The following is a 9870-nucleotide window of genomic DNA, read 5'->3' as shown; positions in this document are numbered from 1 at the left end:
CACAATTACTTTAGACTATATTACTAATAATGTTAAACATCTGCTCTAAACTTGGTCGGTCTTTTTTTAACATCATCAATTAATAGGGACCACATAAGATTACAACATTTAATGTATTTTAAGTGACATAAAATATTGACCTAAATCCAAAAATTAGTGTAGTATCAGTTTAAATAATGCCTTGTTGCAGGTGATGTTGGTTGCACCTTATACTGTAGATTTATGTTCTAAAACCTAAAATAAAAAGAGCACTAGAGCTAGCACTATGCTGTTGCAGATGTGCACCATAGTCTCCATATGCTTCAAAATTTTGCATAAAGAACTTTGAAGATTTTATATATCTACAAATGGTGCATATATTCAAGAAAGAAAGGAAAAAGGAAAGAAAAAGAAAAGAAAAAAGGAAAAAGAAAAGAAGGAAAAAGGAAGGAAAAAGAAAAGAAAGGAGGTTTGTGTTTATTTCATGCCAATTAATTAGGGTTGCAAATGAACTGAGTTGGGCTCAGCTCAGCTCACCTCGTTAGGCTCGTGAACAGACTCGTTTAGTAAAAAGCCTAACTTTTTAAATTTTATATACAATTGTTTAGCCCATTATAATTAAAATCCAGCCCCAACTTCATAGCAACTTCATTTAACTTTTGGCCCAACTCCACTTAACCTATTGTATACCAAACATCTCATACATGTCTTCTTATAAGCCGTTGGATTTGCCTGATCAAGTTCACTCTATTTATGACGAAAGCTGTCGTTTGCTTTGTCTTTCTTGCTAGCCAGCGGCCGTCTCCAATAGACCTCTGAAATCTGATGAAACCTTAATTATAGGCAGCCGCAACAGATCTTGCAACATCACTACTCTAATCCCTTTCAGATTTCAAAACAACATCCCTTCTTTTCTAGCTCGTCAACGATGGTCTCTATCAGATATTAGCATCGCAATCCCATTTTCGTGTTGGTGGGAACAGAGGAAGATGATCGGTGATAGACTGATAGTCAGCGAAAGAGAAGCAACAATGTTCTTCCATCTTTCAACACAGAACTGTATAGATCTAAAGTTTTCATTTACCTTTTACTTTTTTAAATTTTTTTCGGGCGTGGTTTGAAGGCGCGAGCCCGAGCTTGCCAAAATGCTTTTTTTTTCGGGCGTGGTTTGAAGGCGAGCCCGAGCTTGCCAAAATGCTAGCGAGCCAAGCTCGAGAGCCTTGTTTTACCAAGCTCGCCTGAACCCGAGCATTCTCTTGGCACTGGCGAGCCGAGCCTGAGAAAGATAAAGTTCGGCTCGGCTCATTTGCAACCCTAATGACCAAAAAATATAAAAATCTCAAGGTACCCTTTCGGCAGAAAGTTTTATATGGTCCCATCAAAGGGTCCACTTCAGAATACTTTGCACCCAAAGAAAGAAAAATAAAACATAACAAATGAGAAACCTTGGTGTCATTTGGGTATTCTTTATGCACATAACTAAAAAGTTGTATTTGTTGACAATATTAGCAAGAATTTTGTTACAAGCAAAGTGGTGAGCAAACAGATAACCAAGAGCCAGATTTATATATATATATATATATATATCCATCCAACCCCGTCCCAAACACCAACCATAGAATTTGGTTCAGATGAGATGAACACGAGATCGGTATGCACTCCACAAGATTACATGAATCAACGAAGCCCTCCGAAATACATTTTTTCTTGATAGAATTGAGACATCAAATCTTGCGACTGAATCACTCACTCACTGAGGACATATTATGGTTCAAAAGTTGTTGATTGAGAAAACAAAAGACTATTGGGGGAAAGGTACCACAATGAAAATGTACAATAACATAATTTTTGTGTCTTACATCAGTAAGCTAAACCATGATCCAAAGTAATCATATATTGCTCATTTGCAAATCCAGTAAAACCTTCCAAATGCCAAAGTGATGGGAAGTAGAAAATGATCACCAAAATATCCCAGAAATAGCATTTTAAGTTGAAAGACATGCAAGCATTCAGAAATAACTTCACCAATGCCAGAATGACAGCAATAAGGTAGGCACCGGCACGAATTATCTCAATCGTCAATGTATATAGGCAAAATCAAGGATCCAATAATATGATGAGAAAGAGAGAGAAGGGAACATTTTAAGAAAAAAGAAAATTTACCATTTTATGAAATCTATGATGCCTGTACTAGTTTGTTACTCCAAAAGTAAAAGAGATCAACAACATTTTTAATTGCTGACAACTTGCAAAAACCAAATCTCAAAAGCTAAAGACCAATTCTATGTGAACATTGACATAATATGGCAAGGCTGATGAAGATTTTAACTCGTATCATTCTGAATGCTGGTCTTGAATTTGTAGGCTTCTTTATGCATGACACGGAGCTATAATCATCTCAATAAACATGGCCATTAAAGAGCAGATATGTGCTTAATCTGCCACTTTGCAATCTTAATAACCAAACTAACTGGAAAGAAAGAGCATATCCACCTCCTAAAACTGCACCTGTGCGATAACTAAGGGAATCAAGATGAACCTGTCACCCCGGGAAAGAGTTCTGATATTTTATTGAAAACATCCATAACCTGAGATAGAAATAAATACAATATGAAATTACTTCGAATATGGAACTTGATGAGCAATAGCAGAAGCAGTAAAACCTCGGGCAATAGAAGTAACATGGAAGAGAGATCGAGTGCCTGAGTAATCTCTCTCAAGGAAAGCAGAAGCTCTATCAACTTCGCTGCTAAGCTAAATGACGTTGCTCAGCGATATTTTTTAAGAACATATATATATATATATATATATATATATAAATTGATTTAGGATTAGGCCAAGATGACACAAGTGATTTAATTTTTTCCACTTCTTTTCTCAACCAATTGATCGTGAGATGCAAAAAACTTAGTGGCAACAAAGCATGACTAGAATAAAATTTGAGTTGTACCTCCTTATCATTTTGATACTTTGCAATACTCAAAGGGTTCTGAGAACACTGCAAAATAATAATGTGTTAAACAGAGAGATTTCTTAAAATAATGCAAGTACACAAAGAAGGTCATACCTCCATTATGGCTGCTTGAACTCTAGGATTTTGAAATGCCATGGCAACATCAGGATTGGCCATAATTTTTGAAATAACTTCTTCAGGTGTAAGCCCAATTTGATCTGCAAATATATAATGTAAAAAATAATAATACAACAACTGAGTGAATTAAAGGTAAATATTACAGGCTGTCATTTGCAAGCTTGCTAACAAGCGAGAGTGTGCAGTGCCAAACACAAGTGCTTCAAAGATTTTAATTCGTCCATGTGACACTTGCATAATTCCATAATCATATTCATGAGTGACTTTCCATGTAAGGCACAATATCAGCAGCCGTCCTCACATTACTAAGGTTAAATCAATGGAGAACCTCTTGAAGAATATTAATGGCTCAACAGATTTCTGGGAGGAGGATGATAAAAGAAGATGGTGGCAAAGAACTTATAAATATATTGGAAACCAGCAATTCAGACATTTATTTCTCTTGCCAAACAGATACAGAAGCCCCTGGTGTATATAAAGTTGCATTGTCTAGTACAGAGCATTAAATAAAATTATTTGATTTTGTCATTTTGATCTGGAAATTCTGGACAAATAGAGATATCAGCAATCGCTAATTATGGAAAGGAAATGAAAATCACCTATTTAACAAGGTCCAAGAAAGCTGGCAAACAAATAGGAAAATGAAGCAGATTAAATTGTAAAAAACAAGAAACTTTTTGGAAACAATCCTGGCTCTTTCTATCTTTACCTTGTTTACAGGCATCTCACCAATACCTTTTATTTTCAAACCTAATTTCCTTCCACGACCTTGTAGACCTCTTCACTAATGAAAAACTTCAGCAAAGTTTTGTTATATCAACAAAGTTTTACAATTTGTACTGGCTAATCTATATTGCATACGTCTTCTTATCAGTTAACTGAACATATATTGGAATTAGGATAACAGGTACATAACAGGAAGTGCAGAAAAAGGACAAATTTCAGGACGCATTAGTGAAGCATACTGGAGGCATCATGAATTTGTTGTGAGGACCATGTAGAAAAAGAATGTAGGTAACATCTGTGTATTAAAAACTATAGAGAATCTAAGTCGGGGAAACAGGTCTAATTATTTACCTAAATGCATAACTGCTAATTAATAATTTAATCTTACAGAATGGAAGCCAGGAGAACAATTTGATATCAGGATAAACTGTCATTTGTTCACTATTCACTTTAAACTCACCGAACTGCTGCTTGACCTCAGGACTGCTAAGATCAAAATTTTTCAAGGAATCCATCATATGGCTGTCCCATTCAGTGCTTCCCCCCATGTTATTTCTGAAAATATAACATATACATATTAAGAAATATGAGAAAAAAACATTAATCATTGACAGGCCTATCATTAGCAATGCCTCTTACAACAACAACAAAATTGCAACCTTACAAACATATGGAAGCAGAAAAATAGGACCTCAACAACAAAACATTAGAACATAAAAGAAACAAGTCCAAGAATATAGCAGTCTGTATCAAGTTCTGATGTGGATAGTTGACATCGGGAACTGGCATCACAAGGCTGACATAAAAAATAAATAACTTTATTGTTATAGGTAACACACATGTTCCCCTCAGGATTTTAATCCAGCACCTCCCGCTTTTGAGAGTGGAGAAGACACAACTTAATCTAACGGCTAGGGGAGCGGAAAAAAATAATAATAATAGAAGGGGACACTGTGATACCTTATTAAGCACGTTGAGCAGTATGGCACACCAAAATAATAGAGTTATACTAAGCTGACAGAAAATATCAAAAGAAATGATACTCACTATATTAAGTGTTAAATAAGAGAAGTAAAAGAAAATTACTTCTAAGGCGGACAATGTTCCTAGCAGAAGGGATCTCTCTCAGGCCAAGTATGGAGATTCTCTCTGTCAGAGGTCGTGAGTACGAGAACCATCAAAGATAAGAGTCCATGATTTTTTCCCAATCTGTTACTTGCTCGGGTTGTGCAATTCCAAATGAGTTTCGGAGTCCTGAAGTGCCAGTAATGATGCACAACGAAATATATTTCCACTAGTTCTTACATAAGCAACAATTCTATTGGCCCATGGGTATCTCGATCATTTCACTAGAGCTTGTGCATTAGAAAGATTCTTCTGAATCTATGAAAGGACACTGACTTATGGCAACGAATGAGCTTGTTCAACAATCAAAGAATAGAGAAAATATATATATATATTATATTGTTCGTAGCCCCATTAGTGAGAAAGGTATTCAGTGGTTAATGTGTCTTTGCTAAATCGACATAGAGCTAAATGAATTAGTAGAGGGAATCCATACCTGAACTAAGGCACTCAGAAGGTCGCATAGAAGAAATAATTGACCAAACCCAGATCCGACTGATTGGTAGAATCTGGAGGGCTGGGACCTTCTGCGACATAAACAACTATACTACATATAGATGGAGAGGCTCATCCCTCGGGCTACTTGATATTAATCCCAAATGTATTTCTGCTACCTCTATTACTTAAATGAACTACTCTATTGCGTAATTGGTGAAACTATCCTAGCTAAGATAACCAGGGATCAGATATGAAAAAAAGTACAAATAAAAAACAATACAAGAATAACACGGAAGCAGAACAGTGCTTTCTTTAGGCTCCTGACTTCAAGTTGGGAACATTCATAATGAACACTATCAGAAGCTATATGTAATTAGTAGCACCTAACATAATGGTCGAGATACAACTAAACTCACATGTACAAATGTCAAGTATAATAAAAAACCAGTTTCAGATTTCTGCACATTATATTAAGTGATGAAACAACAATAGCAAAAGGCACATCATAAGCATCATCAACTATGAGATAAGAAATGAAGTATAAACTATACCTGTTGGAAACATCTAATAGGAAATCCAATTATGATACAAAAAGATAACATATATCGACCAATAACTGAGACCAAAATGCCTAATAAATCTATGCATCAATTCAAATAACGTGGAAAATGATACTTACAGCATGTCTTCTAGTTGTTGGCGGTATTGTGGATTCTGTAGCATCCCTGTTAGAAAATAAAAAACACAGGTTCAGAGATGCTACAATTGCTGATCTACTATGACACTTGCATGTTATGTTTGGCAAGCATGAGGTATTAGTTCATAAAAGGTGAACCGCTGCTAATCACAAAACCTAAACGAAGTAAACCATGATAGTGACATAATGAGACCAATGAAGCCAAGGAAACGCGTGCTCTCAACACAAAGCGCAAGTAATGAATAAATAGAAATAAAAATAAAAATGTGATAAGATATTGCATTGTGCAAAATAAATATACAAAGTTGAAGAAATTACTCCCTCCGTCCCACTTTTAAGTGTCGTGTTTGGAGAGTAGTAATTTTTAAGAGAACATGTGGGACATGCATTGTCTCCCTAGAAAGTTACTAAATTGCCCTTTTAAGTTTTGAATATTCAAGTTTGATATATAAAACTAAAAGGACATATATGGAAATATGTGAAATATACTGTTTAAAAAAGGAAAGTTGACATTTATTTTGGGACAGACAAAAAAGGAAAGCATGACACTTATTTTGGGATGGAAGGAGTAAAAAAATAAACAATGATCAGATATATATATATATATATATATATATATATAAAAGCTAAAAAGTGATTAGGTATTAGAAGTCCTTTCATAAGACACCCATTGGCCTAAACAAAGAGTTATAAAATTGTTGCTTTCGTAATTATAAAAAATTGCAGTATACTAGTTTTCTGCCATATAGTTTCCAGCACTGATTCCAAGGTGATATATATATATATATATATATATAGAGAGAGAGAGAGAGAGACACACACACACACACACACACAAATGAAAATAAAATCAAGCCCCTACTTCCCTAAGGAAAGAAGTGTGAAGAAGGAACTGACATTTAAAGGTAGACGGATTTCTCATCTCTTCCGGGAGATAGCTGCAAGGATACAAGAAAGAAATGTAAACTTTTTCCTGGTGGTAGGAATCAGAAGAAATTTGTAAAGCAATGTCAAAGAACTGCATAATAATCAGGAAAATAAAATTAAATGAATGCAAATAGTAAGAAACTAATCAAATAGTGTTAAAAACAAACACAACAAACTAAGAACAAATCACGAATCACGACAGAAAACCAAACACGCCACACGTGGTTTGGCTTGAAAGCAAGCCTACATCCACAGTGAAGATCCTACAAAAGATTTCACTATTTGAAAAATCAGTAGATTACAAGTTTCAGCCCCCAAACCCTAGCTCTCACTCTCACTCTCACTCTCACTCTCTTTCCTGCAATTTTCAGTGTTCTCTCGTTTATCCCACTCCAAACCCTAAACACCCTTATATAACAAGGTCCGTGACCCGCAAGAGGGAGAAGGGGGAGAGAGAAGCCGAAACCGGGTTGCAGCACGACCCGGTCCGAAATAAAATTTGGGCCACAACATCACTAAGAGATTATATCAAAACAGATTAATCATAAAAGAATAAGAGTGTCAATATACAAAATTACACCTCAGGAGAAAGTGTTCAAATTAAGAAGCGCGGTATGAAATTAATCAATGAGATTCTTTGGTTAATAAGAGTGGGATCACTAACAAAGAAGATGGATACAAAAAGTGTATATGACAACAAATATCACATTGCAAACTCAATGTTAAGGCATGCTGGACCAACCACTCAGCTGTGTTGTTTGGCTTCAATTTCTATATTTTAAAGAGCTCAACAAATAATATCATGCTATTTTAGAAAGACAACAGGCCAAAGTGTCCTGTGAAATATGACCATAACAATTATTTTTCACAGTGGCAACCAGACCAGGTAGCAATACAACATTTAGGAAGTGAAGCATAACTTGGATGAAATCTATTTGATGAGTGACATCAGAAACAAGGAATGCAGGTAACTTTCGTGTTATTATACGTATAAGCAACTCTGATGCACAAAGTTCACTAAATTACAGTTGTATTAGATGTGTCTCAGCAATAGGTTGTCTATGGACACTTCAACAAGAAAGACCAATCAAAAACTACTTCCTTCTTCTCGGTTATAACATGCTTTAAAATTTATAAGGCATATTCAATTTAGTGTTTCCATGTTGCAGGTTGCGTAAATCTATTTGATTTAGCATTCTGCAAGCCAAAAAATCTTCCAAGAATTATGTATGACCTTTATTTTTTAACTGCCTCAAAAAATTTATATTTTTGTTAAGCCTAACAATTTATATTTATAGAAAGTTGTAAGATATTGTCATAGGTCTTGTCCTTTTCTTCTTTTTGATAGTAAGATTGAATTAAATTATAAACAGCACCCAACAAAAGAGGGTGGAGCCCATGTACATGCGAGGTATACAGGAGCAATATCTAAGATTCTTTCTATATAACTCATGACCTACAAAGTCGATGAAAATATGAACCAAGCCTGTAAAATTTCCAGAAATCTAAAACAGTAGAGAATTCACATGCTTCAACCTATAAATTAACTTCTAGTGGTCCTCCACAAAAGATCAAGGTTAGAAAGCATGCCAAGCCTTTCAAATCCTTACCCTGGCACAACCACAGCCAAAAGATATGCAACTTAGCTGACCATGAAATTACACAAATCCCAGACACACAGAGAGAGAGAGAGAGAGCAACATACTCCACATATCCCTCACCACCTTGAAGTGTAGAAGTAGGTGATTGGTGGTTTCTTCCGCCTTCCTACACATAAATACCAGACAATCCAGCATCAAAATCACCTCCAAAGCTGCTGACTAATCAAAGAATGACACCTTGGAAGGCACTTTTGACTTTCCAAATGTCCTACTAGAAAACTAGAAAAGCCAATCCTATTCCTGCCACAAATGTCAATATAATTTCACCATGACTGACCATTCTTAGAACAACTCCATATTAAAGAATCCTCCCATCTCTGTCCAGCAGGAAATCATGCTGTCTTCAATAGACATCCATAGACTCTACACCCATGTCTTGAAATGCCAGAAAACCTGACTCTCCCATACTATGTCTCCCAATGTAAATCTAACGTACCCCAAAACAAGCACATGTATATAAATAGCAACCCAAAGTAGAGATGGGAAGGAGGTCATAAAGGATTACTACACCCAATGTCATGCTAAAATCTTCCTATAGTCAACCCAACACTCACCACAAACCTGAGAAACTTGGAGAGTGCTCTACATCCTATCCTGATCCACTTTCCAATCCCAATACCATATGAACACAGTAACTCCAGTCCAACCCCTATGTCTCCCACTGTAAATCTAACGTACCCCAAAACAAGCACATGTATATCAATAGCAACCCAAAGTAGAGATGGGAAGGAGGTCATAAAGGATTACTACACCCAATGTCATGCTAAAATCTTCCTATAGTCCACCCAACACTCACCACAAACCTGAGAAACTTGGAGAGTGCTCTACATCCTATCCTGATCCACTTTCCAATCCCAATACCATATGAACACAGTAACTCCAGTCCAACCCCTACAGCCTCCTCGAAATTAGCATCTGCTACTTACCTCCAAAAACTGTCTACCTCCAACTTCAAACACCAACAGTGTTTGATTGAACTGCCAAAAGCTCTTCAGGCGCGACCGTCCATCTGGACCCGATTGCAGACTTCCTCCGAAGTAACCAAATCATACTTAAATTCCTCTCCCATGCCTCCTCGCAAGAAATCAACTAAAGCTTCTGCTAGCTTGGGGAACTCTTCATGAGTAGAATCCCTTTAAAACATCTACCCTTAAATTTGACTAATTTACTGAGACCACAATGAAAACTGGTCAAGCAACTCAACACACATTGGTTTTAGATTTTTA

The 9870-nt window shown here is 36.1% G+C and overlaps 1 protein-coding gene across 1 annotated transcript in view; it reads right to left on the bottom strand.

Moving 5' to 3' along the window:
• Positions 1-2119: 2119 nt before the first annotated feature.
• LOC132273900 (protein TIC 40, chloroplastic-like) overlaps positions 2120-9870 on the bottom strand; it is a 60167-nt gene continuing 52416 nt past the window's right edge. Inside the window, exons 9-14 of the mRNA XM_059775005.1 lie at positions 6954-6994; positions 6039-6084; positions 4257-4351; positions 3047-3150; positions 2930-2977; positions 2120-2567 (exon numbers count right to left, since the gene is read on the bottom strand). Of these exons, the coding sequence (XP_059630988.1) occupies positions 2508-2567; positions 2930-2977; positions 3047-3150; positions 4257-4351; positions 6039-6084; positions 6954-6994 (394 nt within the window). The 3' untranslated portion in view covers positions 2120-2507. The remainder of the gene's footprint in view (positions 2568-2929; positions 2978-3046; positions 3151-4256; positions 4352-6038; positions 6085-6953; positions 6995-9870) is intronic.

The sequence above is a fragment of the Cornus florida genome, unplaced genomic scaffold (assembly GCF_030987335.1).
Source record: "Cornus florida cultivar Cherokee Brave unplaced genomic scaffold, ASM3098733v1 CherokeeBrave_3.0.0_Hap2_Chr09, whole genome shotgun sequence".
Classification (NCBI taxonomy): Eukaryota; Viridiplantae; Streptophyta; class Magnoliopsida; order Cornales; family Cornaceae; genus Cornus; species Cornus florida.
This window is presented reverse-complemented; position numbering and strand designations above follow the sequence as displayed.